This window comes from Pelodiscus sinensis, chromosome 7, assembly GCF_052426305.1.
Source record: "Pelodiscus sinensis isolate ZL-2025 chromosome 7, ASM5242630v1, whole genome shotgun sequence".
Classification (NCBI taxonomy): Eukaryota; Metazoa; Chordata; order Testudines; family Trionychidae; genus Pelodiscus; species Pelodiscus sinensis.
The window spans coordinates 57,789,613-57,806,384 of NC_143058.1; the positions used below are offsets into that span (position 1 = coordinate 57,789,613).

Sequence of the window (16,772 nt, forward strand, 5' to 3'; positions counted from 1 at the left end):
GCCCTGATGCTCCCAGGGTGGCCACTGGGGTGGGTACCATGTCAGAAGGTATGGCCCATGTGCATACCAGGGAGGATAACGAGGTCTGGCTCAATAGTAATATGACAGCGACCCCATCAGAGAGGAGTGCTGTGATTAACACACACTCCTGTGGTAATCACTCCCCAGGGCCCTGTGCCAAGACAGCACAGGCGATCTGATAAGGCCCAGAGAGCTATGGGTTGATGACAGCACCCCAGATGGATCTCTAGCAGCAGGGCATGAACCTCCTGACATAACCTCCTTGTGCTGCTGGTGCTCAGTCGGGTACCACCTGCGCCGGGTCAGAGGTATACAATGGTGGTTCTGCTGGTGCTGCAGGAGGAGAAGGCAGTGGCATGAGCCTGGTGCTGAGCTTGTTTGTGCCAGTTGGGATGTTTTCTGTGGTGCTGGTTTAGCAGTTCGTGCTGAAGTTTTTGGTGGTGCTGGGTCACTGTACAGTGCTGAAGTCTGTTTAAGGGGCTCTTGACAGCACTGAGGAGGTATGGCCTGGTGCCGAAGTCAATTCTGGAGATGTTGAACTCGCACCGAAGGAGGATCTTGATGCTGTAGTACTGGACATACTGGGTCTCTCTCCTCTGCTGGCTTTGAGAGAAGAGGAAGGCAGGAAAGACCATGCCAGGGAAGCTCTTGTCTTGAAAGCCTTCTTAGACAACGGGGAGGTAGCTCTTTTCTTGGCAGACTCCGCCTGGGGCCAGAAAGTGTGTTGGTCATCAGAAAGCTGCATGGCCTTTTCAAAGAAGATCATTCTGGGGAGCTCTCTGTCTTTTCTGGCCCTAGCTGTCAAGCTACAGCAGTGCTCACATTTCTGGAGAATATGGGCTTCACCCAAGCAAGTGACTACATGACAAATGTCTGTCTGATATTGGCATGCGGTTGCAACATGAGTTGCACTTCTTAAACCACGGTGAGCCCGGCATGTCGCGGTGTCAATATCCGGCGTTGTGTGGATTTTTTGTTTGAAAAGTGAGGGAAGCGAAAAGAGGGTAACGAGGAGGGAAAAAACAGAAAAACACAACAGGATTCTTCTGGCCTCGTAAGCAACCAGAGTTGCGTCAGGCTTCCTTGAGGAGAAAAAAAAAACAGACCTTTTTTGAACAATATTATACACTAACTAGAACTAGGGAAACTATTTATGTAAAAAAAGAACCCCACTAACTACAACTAACTAGGAACTAGAAACTAACTGCTAAGGTAAGTACACCTGAGGAGAAAAGTTGAAGCTCCATTCACGACCAAGGGCAGTTAGCAAGGAGCTGAAGTGGGAGGGACGGGCTGCGTACATGAGGTGCTAAGGCGCGAACACCCTGAGGTGCCTTTCACACATGCATGGCCCAACAGGAAATTGCTTTGCAAAATTCCAATCTGTGGCTCCAGGACAACCCATCAACAGTGGAGCACCCACAGGGACATCACTAGAAGCAGGTGTTTCAAATTGGGGAACATAAAATTCATGTACTCTAAAATCACTAGTTACTTTTGAAAGTTCAGGTTAATAATATCTGTTAAGATGGCTTACCAGGATCCAGTTTTAGGTAGTATAATGATCATATAGCACAGTTACCAGAATCTCATCAGGTAGTTTACAAATAAAAGAGGAGGAAAAAAAACTTCCTCTTTTTAAAAGTTTATACTTTATTTCAGTATCAGCAGATCTCAATTCAACTAAATGAAATCTACACGTGAGAAACCCATCGATGGCAAATCTGCTAGTGATAAAATACTTTAATAAATGCAATATTAAAAATCCAATGACCATTGGAAAAAGTATGAAAATATTCTAGGTAGTATGCTTTATAATTTGTCATTACTAGTAACAGTCATAAAATATCTTGGCTTATTAAAAATTCAAGAATGCTGTTTTATTCATCTTGCAAAATCAGAAGGAGATTGCATGTGCTGGCCTAATATAGTAGGTATGTCTGATTAGTCCATCTCATTTAGTTACCAAGATACAAACAGAGTCTTTGAGTGAAGACTAAGCAGCAGCAAGAGATGAAGTCTTATTAAACAAAAATCCTTTTCCTGTTATAGGTTAAATATTCCTAATAATCAAAGAGACATTAAATATAGCAAATAGGATGCACAGACTAGTATGAGGTGCATGAAACAAGCAAGAAAGAGTTCCGTTGTGCAGTAACGGTGCTTCTTTGAGATGTGTCCACGTGGGTGCTGGTGCATCCTCACGCCAGCGACCGGAGATCTTTCTATGTTTCCACCATGCTGCGCATGCACCAGAGCGCCCCCCTGTGTCACTGGAATCAGTTAGGTGCGCACGGCGCAGCTCCTCCATTCCTTCTGTACCCATCAGAACCAAGGGCTCCGAGCCAGGGAAGGAGGGAGGGTAGTGGAGCGCCCACGGGGACACATCTCGAAGAAGCACTGTTACTGCACGAGGTGAGTAACTCTTTCTTCTCCTTCAAGAGGTCCCCGTGGGTGCTCCACTCTGGATGACTACACAGCAGTTGTCGACCCGCGGAGGTGGGTTTGGAGCCCCGTGTTAGTCACTGTGGACAGTACTGCCTGTCCTACTGCCATGGAAGATGCAATTGAGGAAGAGAGAGCATAATGCTGTGCAAAAGTATGGTCCGAGGACCAGGTTGCGGCGTTACAGATATCCTGTAGAGCCATGGTCACCAACCCGTCGATTGTCAACCTGTTCTGAGACCTCGACCAGTCGATCGCAAGGCGTTCGGGCAACCCCACCCTCCATTTTCCCCCCACCCCCGAGAAGCCCCACTACCTACCTCTAGTGTAGTGCCGGCTTCCCGCGGGGTGGACGGAAGTCCTATGTGAAGCCTGCATCACTTCCGGGAGTTCCGGAAGTGCGTGGGCTGCTCCCCTCCCACAGCTCTGTTGCGTGCTGGGGGAGGGGGAGGGGGTGTTGGCCCCGGAGGAGTGCAGAGGCTTCCCTGCACTGCCAGCGCCGGAGGGGTGAGTTGAGCACAGGGGTTTCCCTGCGCCGTGGGAGTGGGGGTCAGCCCCGCCACGGGGATGGGGGGTGTTCCCCGGGGCAGGCTCCCGCGGGGGTTTGGCCCCGGGACAGGCATGCAAGGGGTTTCCCTGCCCCCCCCGGGGGGAGAGGGGGGAGTCAGGCCCAGAGGAGGCATGTGCTGGCTTCCCTCTGGGAGGGGGAGGGGGGAAGGGGGAAGGGGGAGGGGGGAGGGAAGAATACTGGGAGGAGGCAGATGCAGGGGACTCTCTGCTGCCACTGGCACCCTGTCCCCACTCCCCAGACCCTACTCCCCTGTCCCCAGCTACAGAACTCTGTCCCCATTCCTGTCCCCATTCCCTGAACTCTGTCCCCACTGGCACCCTGTCCCCTGCTGCAAAACCCTGTCCTCTGCCGTCCCAGCACCCTGTTCCCTCTCCCCTGCCCCCAGCCGCAGAACTCTGACCCCACAAAAAGTATAATTATAAAATATTCATTTTAGATTTAAATAGCATGAATAAAAAACAGACCATTTATTTCATAACTATAAACACGTGATTTTAATTTTATATATCGCATAATTTAAAAATAAACTGTTTATCAGAGTGTAAGTAAGGATTGGGGATAGCAAGTGATGAACAAGAGGAGAATAGAGAGGGCAGGGCTTCAAGGAAGGGGCGGGGCGGTAGATCTTCACCTGTTCTGAGATTTTAAAAGTGATCTTCGGTGTAAAAAGGTTGGAGACCACTGCTATAGAGGGACATTGCTGAGGAAGATCTTGTTGAGTACCTTATGAAGGAGAGGAAAGGGTGGAAAGGCATAGAGAAGGGGACCATCCCATGTGATTGAAAAAGCGTAGCCGAGGGAGTGCTTCCCTAGAGCTGCTCTTGAACAGTAGAGGTGGCCCTTTGTTTCCTTTTGTGGCAAAGAGGTCTATATCCGATTGCCCCCATTGACGAAAAACTGGTGCAAGTGCATTCCTGTTCATCTCCCATTCGTGTTGATCGTGGATGTGCGGCTTAGGGCATCTGCCGTGACATTGAGCACTCCAGGTAGGTATGAAGCTATGGGGGTAACATGGTGCGTAAGGCACCAATTCCATAATCTAATGGAAGCACATGCAGGTGGTATTGTCTGACATTATGGAAATGGACTTGTGAGTTATGTAGGATTGGAAATGTTGGCATACATACCTGACCACTCGCAACTCGAGAAGGTTGATCTGTAAGGTTTGTTCCATAAAGGACCATTTGCCTTGAGCTGTGATGGTGCCTAGGTGAGCTCCCCAAACCATGAGTGACACATCTGTCACAATAGTGAGTGTGGGAGAAAGTTGATGGAATGATACACCTAACATATTCCGGGGGTTTGTCCACCATTGTAGTGAGTTTAGAATGCGAGGTGGTATAGTTAGTTGTTTGGAGAGAGAATCTCTGGAGGGCTTGTAAGTTGTGGCTAACCATGACTGAAGGCCTCTCATATGAAGTCTGGTGAGCTTGACCACATGTGTCATGGAAGCCATATGCCCTAGAACAGTGGTCCCCAACCATTTGAGGCTGCCAGGCGCCAAGGTGTGGGGCCATTCGCCTGTCGGGCGCCAGAGGGCAGGGACACTTGCGCGCCCGGGGCCGGCACCCCCGCCCCAAGCGCCGCACGCCTGGAGCACGGGCAGCCAATTCGCCATGCGCCCGGGGCCGGCGCGCCCCCCCCCCCCTCCAAGCGCCGCGCACCCGGGGCCGGCGCGCCCCCCCCCCTCCAAGCGCCGCGCACCCGGGGCCGGCACCTCCCCCATGCACCGCACGCCCAGAGCACAGGCGGCCAGTTCACGGCGCTCCCGGGGCCGGCGCTAACCGTGCGCCGGTGCTCACCGTGCGCCATGCACCTAGGGCCAACTCTGGCACTATGCATGCGCCACGTGCCTGGGGCCAGGCCAGCCCCAAGCACTTGGCGGGCGCCCACAAATGCCCCCGCGGGCGCCATGGGGCCAACGGGCACCATGTTGGGGACCACTGCCCTAGAATCTTGAGAGAGTCACGTACCGTCATGGTAGGAGCTAGTTGTGCACTCTTGATAAGATCACGCATGGTGTTGAATCTGTGTTCGGGTAGAGTGGCCCTTGCTGCCACGGTATCGATGAGTGTACCTATGAACTCCAACTTCTGTGTTGGATGTAATGTGGACTTTGAGAGATTTATGTGAAAGCCAAGATTGGTGAGGGAGGTTATGGTAATATCGATCATGTCCTGGGTCTCGTGGAAGGACGATCCTTTTATCAGGCAATTGTCCAGGTATGGAAAAATGATGACTCCTTGACGACATAGCGAGGCCATTATGACTGCCCATGTTTTGGAAAAAAACTCTGGGGGCAGTTGAAAGGCCAAAAGAGAACACTATGTACTGATAGTGTCGGGTGCCCACCTTGAATTGTAGAAATTTCTGTGCGCTGGGTGGATGGTGATATGAAAGTAGGCGTCTTGAAGGTCGAGAGTCAAAAGCCAATCTCCTTGTTCTAGAGCAGGGATGATGAACGCTAAGGTAACCATTTTGAAACGGTGGTAAGTGACGTACTTGTTGAGTCTCCTCAAGTCTAATATGGAACGCCACCCTCTGTTCTTCTTCTTCTGTGTTAGGAAGTAAGTTGAATAGAAACCCCAACTGTGGAATTCCGTTTGTACTTGCTCCACAGCTCCCAACTGTAGTAGGCGTGAAACTTCCTGATGGAGGAGGGTTTCGAGAGATAGGTCCCTGAAAAGGGACAGGGTAGAGGGATGGGGGGGCATAGAGGTGAAAGGGATGATGTAACCCTGTTGGATCAGTTGTAGGAACCATCTATCCAATGTTATTTGAGACCACGGATGGTAAAAAACCCGGAGTGGGTGATGAAACTGAGGAGGCGTGGGCATGTGTGTTACTGGAGTGGGTATCCGGCTCTCGACATATCTTTCAAATGTGTTGTTTCGTTGCAGGTGGGTGGGTAGTTGCTGAGCATTGCTGTTGCTGTCGTTGTGGTCTACGACGTTGTGGTCTCTGTCTCTGCCTGAAATCGTACCGAGGTTGCTGACAGAAAGGCTCCTTAGGTCTCTGTTAAGTCGAGAATCTTGTTCTCTTGGGGGGGGGGGCTACATCCCCAATGTTCTGAGTGTCGTCCATGAGTCTTTCATAGAATGTAACACCTCGTTTGCCTTGGCTGCAAAGAGGTTCGTTTTATCAAAAGGCAAGTCTTCAACCTTTTGCTGTAAATCTCTGGGGACTCCGGAAGCCTGTAGCCATGATATTCTGCGTAATATGATGGCTGATGCGGTAACACGGGCTGCGGTATCTGCTACATCCATTGCGGATTGCAAAGCGTCAGTACACGAGACTGCGTGGCCTTCGTGCATTAAATTAAGGAGTGTTTACCGTTTATGTTCAGGTAAGTGTTGTGCCAAGTCCTGGAGTTTGGAATAATTTGCGTGATCATAATCCGCAAGCATTGCCGTGTAATTTGCTGCTCGAAGGAGCAAGGTAGCCGAGGAATAGACCTTACGGCCCATAACGTCTATTCTCTTGTGATCTCTATCCTGTGGCGTTGTCTTTAGGTTAGGTTGTCTTCCTTTGTGATGAACTGAACCCACCACTAGGGAATTAGGTGGTGGATGGGTGAAAAGGAAATCCGCATCCTTTGGTGCAATGAAGTACTTGCGGTCAGCCTTCTTGTTGGTGGGGGGAATAGACGCGGGAGTCTGCCAAATATTCTCAGCTGGGTCCATAATGGCCTCATCCATAGGGATTGCCAGTCGAGAAGTAGTAGATGGTTCCAGTGTACATAGAAGCGTATACTGTTTAACTTGTACCTCCTGTAAGACCCGTTCCTGTGCTAGCGTCATCCTTTTAAAAAGATCATGAAATTTCCTAGAGTCATCACCGGATGGTGGAGCTTTTGGTGTGACAGCCTCATCAGGTGAGGATGAGAAGTTATGTAGAGGGGATCTGTCTTTGCCCTCAGAGAGAATCTTGTATCTCAGAGCGACTTGGGGAATTTGGCTCTGTCATGGATGCAGTAAGAGGCGGTGAAGCCGGTGTCGTGGAAGTTGTTGAAGGAGGATGATGATGACTTCGCTTTGGTCTTGGCTCGCATGGCTGCCATTGAGTAGCCTATGGCGGTGGTGGGTAGCTATATTGTTGTGCATACCATGGTGGTGGCAGAGGTGGGTATGCGTATTGCATGACCAGAGGCTGCCAAGAAGGAGGTCTGTGGACAGGACTAGAATGTTGGGAGGAAAATCTACTCCTGGGTTCCATGTCTGCATCGCTTGGAGACTGTGAGATGTGAGACGATCTGCCCGAGTGCCAGCAGTGAACGGCTCTGTACTGGGGAAGGGTAGTGCACAGAATGGTGGCTCGGTGCCGAGGTGCAGGACTTGCTCGGTGTCTATGGAGGTGCCGAGCAGCATGGGGGCGGCATGTAGGTGCGGGGCTTCTCCGCAGTCGGTACCGGTGACCAGTGCCGTGGGTGTTTCGGCACCGAACGTTTCTTATGGCCCGCCGGTGCGGCCGGTGCCAAAGAGGAGGTCGGTGCCGTTGACGCTAGCAGTGCCAATGCTTTCTGTCTCGGCTCAGAATGCGCTCACTTGTGCGGTGCCAGCATTTTAGCCGAAGCCGTACCAGACATGCCTGGCTTGTCCGCGGTGCTAACCTGTGAGGCTGAGGACGCCAAGGGTAGCGAGCAGGTCAGGGAACGAGCCGTTCTCGATGCCGCTGGGGTAGAGGGACATGACTTGTCCATACCCTTGGTCAGAAAGGCCATTTCTGGAGCTGCTAGTGGGTCATCGGATGGAGGTCGGAGAGACTCTGGAGGTCAATTTTGAGCAGTGCTGGCACTTCTGAGTCTGGTTGGATTCGCCAAGGCACTTAATGCATTCGGCATGTCCATCAGACACAGGCATAGCGTCATGGCACATCTGGCACCTTTTAAAGCTGCAGGAAACAAGAGGCAAGCCGCAACGAGAGAAAAAAAAATTTTGTTTCTAATTATAGACTAGGGTAGGTAGTAGGGTAAAGAAAACTTGGAATCTGAGGTAACTATGGGAATTAACCAGGGTTTCAATCTATTTTTTTAACCAAAGATGAAGAGGAGAAGAAGCTCCATCTATTGCCGAGGACGGTAAAGAAGGAACTGAGGAGCTGCGCCGCACGCGCGCCTAACGGATTCCAATGACATAGGGGGGCCCTCTGGCACGTGCACAGTGTGGTGGAAACAGCTAGAAAGATCTCCGGTCGCTGGCGCGAGGATGCACCAGCACCCAGAGTGGAGCACCCACGGGGACCTCTCGAAGGAGAAGCATGTTTTCTACTATTAGGCATTTAGTACTTTCTAATTGGAGATTTAAACATACAGAATATTCAACAATACACAATTCTCCCATTAAAGTCATGTTTAGAATTTATTATAAGGTACAAATAGAGCAGACACAAATTCCCATATTAAAATGACTGTTTCCTCATATGTAATGAAACCCTATATGATTTTATTCTCAGTCTATATCTATAACACACATGCAAAAAGAAATGAGCTATAGATAACTCCACGAGCGAGTTAAGTAAGGTTGTTTTAAGATTTCATTTTTCAGGCTCAGATAAAGACATATAAAACAAAGTCAGCTAAACCTATTGCATAATTTTCGAAAACATCTGTCATGTTACCATACAAGCAAAAAGTATAAAGGGTTGTCCAATTTCAAAAAGTCAGCAAATTGACAGATACCATGATAAATTCCATTTATATTATTTCCATCTTGGTATTTATCAGTCACTGGTTTAATAAACTTTCAGAGAAGTTTGGGCTGTGGTTTTCAGATGTATATGGACAATCTTTTCTTCAGTGTTTAGGTATACTCTGACAATTTTTTAGAAATTTTTATACACAATAGCCAGACTAGGTCACACCAATGGTCCATATAGACCAGTATATACTCAGCTAGTATCAGAACTTCAGGAATAGTGTACAGAACAGTGCAATTTTGGAAAGAGCTACCCATCTTCCCCTAATGACTTCTGGCAGTCAAAACTTTAGGGTCACGCCAAATAAGGCTTCACAGCCCTGACTATCTTGGCCAGCAGCCATTGATTAATTTATCATCCATAAACTTATCTAGCTCTTTTCTGAATTCCGTTATATTTTGTCCATCAAAACATAGCATGACAATGAGTTTCACAAGTTAATTATGCATTTTGTGCAATAACTCTGAGTTCTGATAACAGAAACCCCTATAAATAACCACACAATGGGTCTGATCTAACACACACTTAAGTCAATAGGAGTCATTTTATTAATGTCAGTGAATGTATGATCAGCCTTCTGTTCCAAAGAGCATGTTGGCATCACGTATACATGTTAAAATATATTTGCAAGGAATTTTACAGCTCTTTCTCGCTCTCTCTAAGGGTACGTCTAGACTACATGCCTCTGTCGCCAGAGGCATGTAGATTAGGCTACCAGACATAGGAAAATGAAGCGGCGATTTAAATAATCGCCGCTTCATTTAAATTTACATGGCTGCCCCGCTGAGCCGACAAACACCTGATCAGCTGTTTGTCGGCTCAGCGTGATAGTCTGGATGCGCGGGTGGCGACATCAAAGGTATTTATCGACCACCCAGGTAAACCTCATCCCAGGAGGCATACCTGGGTGGTCGACAAATACCTTTGATGTCGACACCCGCGCGTCCAGACTATCGCACTGAGCCGACAAACAGCTGATCAGCTGTTTGTCGACTCAGCGCGGCAGCCATGTAAATTTAAATGAAGTGGCGATTATTTAAATTGCTGCTTCATTTTCCTATGCCTGGTAGCCTAATCTACATGCCTCTGGCGACAGAGGCATGTAGTCTAGACGTACCCTAACAAACAAAAACAACATGCATATACAAGCACCAAAAAGCATTCAGTAGTCTACCCTTATTTGGTAGCAGCCATGGCAACATACATGCCATGGTCTGCAGACTCAGAACTCTCAGTCTTAAACAGAAACAGAGGTAATAATATTCATGGTCCTTGCATTCTAAGAACCTAAAGCAGCAGTTTCTAATCAGAATTTCCTTCTCTCTCTTACAAAGCAATGATAGGTGTACAAGTGCACACATGTGCACAGATCACCCTCATGCATGGAGGAATTGGGAAAAGGTTACCTAGAAGAAAAACAAACTTACTTTCCATCCTGGCACTATACTAGGAAGTGAAAACTCCTTCTCCTAGCATACAGCTCAAGACAGAAGAGTAAGGAAAATCTATCCCTTATATATGGGTGGCTAGCTTCTATTAAAAAAAATGAAATAAATACTAAGACCAAGTGCTGACTAGTGCAACTCTTTCTTAAACTGTAAGAATAACAGAACAAGTAGGGACCATTTATGTAGTACCTTTATCTCTGGAGTCAGCAAGTAGATCATCAGCAGAGCATGGGATCTCCTCACTGCCCTCATTTGAGATGGTAAGAAATGAGGTGGGGGACACTGATTGGGAACGGCTGCTGCTGTTACTTCCTCTTTCTGCTCCAGCAGGTGTTTGGGTATCCATGTTGCGAGTACTGCTACTGCGTTGTGCTAGAGGAGGGGGAGCACGGTGACCATCTGGAATATCTTGTGGCTATTACAAAAAACAAACAAACAAACAAAAGAAACACACACCCCAAAGCATAAGCATACTTGTTCATGTGTGTAAGGCTGCACATTTTACCAGGAAAGGGATTTCTTGGCAGCTTAAACAGTTTCTTATATCTGGTCCATTACATAACAGAAGCCTATTCTGAGGAAGGTGAGTTGTTATACTACACAGACGCCAACAGAGGATACGAGAAGTGAGACTTCAGGAAAGTAGGAAATTCCTTGAAGAAACAATATACTTAAAGGAAGCCATGAGGAATGTTTTCCAAAAGGCAACAGTCAAATGAAAACATAGTTAAGTAATAACTGAAAAGTAACAATTTAACATAAATCACCAGTGGGGGTGGGGGGAGAGGAGGGGAGAGAAAGAGAAAGGCTTTTGGAAGTCACTTATAAAAAAGGACAACCATAAATTCTGATGAAAATAGGCAAGAATTTTTCTGATTCTTCCTCTGTCTACAAAAACAAAGTAAAAGTTTCAAAAACAACTAAACCAACTCTCACCAAAATAAGCGTTATAGAATTGTTTCTTTTACTGTTTATTATTTATGGTATACATGCATCAGTGTAAACATCCTAAATATGAAGGAAACAGCAAAAGATTTAAAAGAAGTTATTTTCTATTCCTGTGACAGATGACATTTAATCATTATGAATTTTTTTTTATTTTGCTTCAGTAATAGAAGACAATTTAATCACATACTATACTAACTTGGTAACAAATTTGTAAGTCATCAATGTGAAAAGGAAAAATCTCTAAAAAATGCTTTAAAAAATAATAATAATAGATACTTACAATCAGCTGTTCTTCCTTGCCTCCTGTCTCCTTAATTATTATCTCAATCTCCTGATTCAGACCCTCTATGCTATTCCGGAAACGTGATCCTGACGATTTCGTTATGGGTATAACAGGAACAATTACACTTTTTGGGATGGAAGCCTGGAAAACCAAAGGGAAGATGACCGAGTAAATATTGTAGATTTTTTAAAAAGCTTAAAAGTTTAAAGAATGCAGTTTTCTATGGAAAGAGATTTTAACAAGACAAAGCAAAAACTTTTAAAAAATAGTTGTAAGACCTTTAAATAAAAACAGATATCCTGAGATGATTTTACAAGGTTATATGCAACAGGAGAAAAATATTTACTAGATCATTTCTGAACAGCCGTCTATGCTTAAAAATCCTTCCCAGACCACTATCCAATTTACCTCCAGTTCCGATATTGCTCTGCAACACAAGAAAGCTAACTCTGAAGATGTGTTATTATACGGAATAAAGGAAGAAAAATATTTTGTACTAATACTAATGAAAAAAATTACTATTCTCCATATTGAGAAACCTTTCGAAGATGGGTCAGGTTGAGAACTTATAAAAAAAATGTCTAAATTACTTGTTACCACTCAAGAAAGATCTTCGAGTGATTTTGAATAGTACTCTGAAAATATCCACTCAATGTACAACAGCAGTCAAATAAGCAAACAGAATGTTGGGAATTATTAATATCTTCTCTATACTGCTGAAAAGATCGACGCTGCAAAGGTTGATCGTCTGGATTTTGATTTAACAGGACTAATAAGGACCCTGTAAATCAAATGCTGCTGGTGTCCCCATCAATCCTGATACTCTCCTTGGAGTCATGAGGAGTAATCAGTGGGAGAGTTCCCCCCTACCGCCTCAACCTCCTGCAGTGGAGCTGCCCCAGAAATTCAGTCTAAGGTACGTCGACTCCAGCTGGCTCCCCTCATACACTGGCTCCTGCCTGCCCCGACATACTGATACAGAAGCAGCAGTGCGGGGATCGGAGGGGGCCCTGTGTGTAACTGCAAAGGTTAATTGATCTTCTGGAACTATACTGTACTGTTTTTAACTCCTGTCATATGTTTTTAAAACAGAAAAGTGGAGGAGATGAGCAACAATGCTTATCAACAGAGGGAAAGGAAAAAGTTAAATCATACTGGCCATGGAACAACTTCCCAAACACTATGCTAAGCCTGTCTTATTAGAATCTATTAAAATTAAAAAAAAAATCTATTTATGTATATCAACAACATTCATAACACTAATGCTATTTTTGTTTTAGCTTCAATAGCTTTGAACTCTTATTTACACATCCTCTTAGAAACGCACTTCGGGTTTTTACAAAGTACTAAATGGCTTGTTTGAGCCAATTATTAGTTTTGAAAATTTTATTAGTTCACTTTAGGTTGTTGGAAAGGCTTATTTAGATTGCACAGATACACACATCATCTGGTTCTGATTTTGTACAGAAAACAACTTAAAAAGCATGAATCATTTAATTAATAAGAAATAATTTCTAACATTTATCTTCTACACTGAGATCATCATTACCTTAATTTTAAAAGAAAGTTAATTATTGTATTTGAAATGGTTAAGAACTGTAAGCATCCACAATAGCTATATAAATATCAATGGGATCCGTGAAATTCCGTTTTCAGAGCAAAATTCCTAAGTCTTTAAACATTATTTCCCCCTCACTAAACTAACACTCTTCCCCTTTACTAAACTATTAATCTATAGAAGATTAATAATTCTGCAATAAGGAATTCAAGATTTGGGTCACAGAGAAGTAGTCTCGATCCAGTTGTTTCAATGCACTGCAACTCACATTCTAGATCCAAGAGTGAGGCAGAGGAAGAAGGAGCAGCAATTAAAAAGGAGTGCATTGCTTTGCGAAAATGTTGGCCTATGCTTTTTGTTTGGTGCTCTCACCATTTGTAGTAGGGAAAAAACTAAATGAGTCATTAATTGCTTTGGAAATTTTCTACAGAAATTACATGAGCTTTCTTGAAGTTTAATCTAGATCTTTTTCCTGAAATCAGCAGACATAAGGGATGCCACATGAAGAATGGAGATTACAGAAACTTTTCAGAAACCTGTATGAGTTTGGCTATACTGGGTTAAGAAACACTTAACATTCACACTGCAGTTTCTGAAGTAACTGCAGATGATGCATGGTACAGCGTTCAGAAGGAACTTTGGGGAGTATCCTCAGTGGTACATTACCTAACAGAATGAAGAGGTTTGGTACTGGTACCCCAACCACAAGCTAGACAGTTCAGTAGAATGCTCTGCAGAAGCCTTTGCTCAGATGCAGCATTAGTCACAGGGTGAATAGAAAATTGCCTAAACTTAGACAAATATTTCATTGCTGTCAATCTCCTCATCTTCTTGCATTTCAGGATTTAGTATATTACACATATCACTTGGATTGTTTTACATAATTTATCTTTTGGGCTTTTTTAAAAACTCAAGATGTTTTCCCACCATTTCTATTCTGAGGCTTCCCAATTACTTTCAGCTTTGTTCTTTTGGTAATTGTGAGTTTTAAGCGGAGAGTAGTACAAACAAATCAACCAACCTGTTCCCTCATGGCATTCATTCTAATTTTTACTGATGGTGGTGCTCTGGAATTTGATGTTTTTCAAAGTAACTGAGTGCTCCCTTCCACTGAGTTCTTGCCAGTGAGAGCTGACGTGTGAGGCACTTTCAAGCCTTACAGGCACATTAAATTTGGCTCTCCAGGGTTGGAAAAAAAAAGTCTCTTCATAACACAACTAGCAGATCTTCCTTCAATTTCAAGGGATTTAAATTATGATGATTGTTTCTTTAAACATTGTGTCTCTTCCCAGAGCTGTGATTAGCTATGCTTAAAGAACAACTCCCAGCCCCAAGTGTTCCAGATACAGCTGATCAAAATACAGGCCACTCATGATTCTCATGTGCTCCCCTCCCCTCCCCCCAACCTTTGGTCAATTTTAAACTGATTTTTCCCCCAAAACCAACCTGAAGTTATTTTATTAAGGAATGAAAACATGCACTGTGTACTATCTTCCTTACTTCTCCTAGGAAAAAGATAATTTATTTAATGAAGCTCCTGTTCTGCATGAACTAGTGTGGGATGGTGAGTTTAGATGGATTACACGTCATAAAAGATACACCTGAAAATACAAGTGTGGAAATCTTCATCCATTTTATAACAAAAACACTAACAGCTTCATAGTTAAGATTGTCATGACTTATTCAACTCTCTTGCTTCTTCATATACCATCCCCACCAGTCTTGTCTGAACAACAAAGATTTCCATAACAGGCAAAGCAACTGAAAGCCAGTGTAAGGAATAAAAGGAAGTTACTCACTTCGTGCAGTAACGATCGTTCTTCGAGGAGTGTTTCCGTGGGTGCTCCACTTCTGGTGTCGGGCTGGTCCCGGCGCCGCAAATCGGAGCTTTACAGAGCTGTGTGTGTGTGTGTGTGTGTGTGTGTGTGTGTGTGTGTGTGTGTGTGTGTGTGTGTGGTCGGGCAGCGCGCATGCACTCTCGTTTCGCGCCTTTCATCTACCGCGCGCTGCCCGGCTCCCACCAGTTCGTCTCACCACCTATCTGAAAGACAGAAAGACAAGATTCCGAAGCAGGGAGGAGGGCGGGTCGTGGAGCACCTATGGGGACACACCTCGAAGAACGATCGTTACTGCACGAAGTGAGTAACTTCCTTTTCTTCTTCGGGTAGTCCCCGTGCTCCACTTCTGGTGACTCCACTTCTGGTGACTCCGAAGCAGTAATCTCGGCTAAACGTGTGTTTCGGAATCGGTATTCTGAGCAGAAGGCAACACCGCCAAGGCTACTGCTGAGTCAGAGGCGAAGTGCTGAACAATTGCATAATGTCTTGAGAAGGTAGAATTTGAAGACCAAGTCGCAGCACGGCAGATGTCACGAAGAGGGACACCTTTCACGAAAGCTGTAGACGCAGCAACTGCTCGTGTTGAGTGAGCTCTAGGTTGCGAGGTGAGAGACTTCTTACGGATAGTATCACGACGTGCTATACAAGAGACAACCAGTTTGGAAATGCGCTGGGCGGATAAGAACTTGCCCCTAGAAGGCCCCGATGTTGAAATGAAGAGGCGGTCTGTCTTACGTAAAGCACGGGTTCTGTCTATATAGAAAGCCAGAGCTCTACGGACATCGAGCGTATGCAGGAGAGCGTCTCGCTGAGATGCATGCGGTTTTGGGTAGAAACATGGCAGAACGATTGGTTCGTTTATGTGAAATTCCGTACAGACTTTAGGTAGAAAGGCTGGATGAGACCTCAGTATCACTGATTCCGGGTTGAAGACTGTATAGGGAGGTGTTGACATTAGTGCGGATAACTCGCTCACCCTGCGTGCTGATGTTATGGCCAGAAGAAAGAGTACCTTTATTGTAAGCATCGGTAATGGTACCGTGGCCAACGGTTCAAACGGTGGCCTAATGAGGACATCAAGTACCAGGTCAAGACTCCATGCAGGTGGCGGAGGCCTCCGTGGTGGGTTGAGGTTAGCCAATCCTCTGAGAAATCTAGTCATCATGGGGTGAGAAAAAACCGACTTGCCTTCAACGGGGTAGTGAAAGGCAGCTATCGCCGCTATATGGACCTTAAGTGATGAAATGGCTAGTCCGGTTGCCTGCAGCTGGAGGACATAGTCCAGTAAGACATGCATCGGTGAAAGCAAGGGATCCAGGAGTTTAGGAGCACACCATCGTACAAATCTGGACCACTTTGACAGGTAAGTTTTCCTGGTGGAATCTCTCCTGCTGTGCAGGAGAACACGCTTCACCTGGTCCGAACAAAGATTCTCGGACTCGCTGAACCATGTACCATCCATGCAGTGAGGTGCAGAGTATCCAGCTTCGGGTGACGCAGGGAGCCTCTCTGTTGTGTCAGCGAGTCCGGTAGGCAAGGTAGTCGGCGCGGTGCTCGTACAGAGAGCTGCCGAAGGGTTGAGTACCATGGCTGCCTGGGCCATGCTGGGGCTATAAGTATCACTCATGCCCTGTCCATCACAATCTTCTCGAGTACTCTGGGAAGGAGTACAACAGGGGGGAATGCATACAAGAGTGATGTGCCCCAGTGAAGGAGGAATGCGTCTCCCAGAGAGTGAAGTCCCACTCCCGCTCTGGAACAGTAAGCTCTGCATTTCGCGTTGGCACGTGTTGCGAAGAGATCTATCGCCGGAAACCCCCACTGATGGAAGAGAGTTAAGAGGACATCTGTACGGATCACCCACTCGTGGTCCTGGGGGAAATACCTGCTCAGTGCATCCGCTGTGGTATTGTTCACACCCGGTAAGTATGACGCGACTATAGAGATGTTGTTTCGAATGCACCAT

At 45.9% G+C, this 16,772-nt stretch overlaps 1 protein-coding gene across 1 annotated transcript in view; it reads right to left on the reverse strand.

Moving 5' to 3' along the window:
• The window catches only part of FAM117B (family with sequence similarity 117 member B), an 80,076-nt gene that overhangs the window by 15,934 nt on the left and 47,370 nt on the right, over nt 1-16,772 (reverse strand). The window contains exons 5-6 of the mRNA XM_075933839.2: nt 11,408-11,551; nt 10,369-10,594 (exon numbers count right to left, since the gene is read on the reverse strand). Of these exons, the coding sequence (XP_075789954.2) occupies nt 10,369-10,594; nt 11,408-11,551 (370 nt within the window). The remainder of the gene's footprint in view (nt 1-10,368; nt 10,595-11,407; nt 11,552-16,772) is intronic.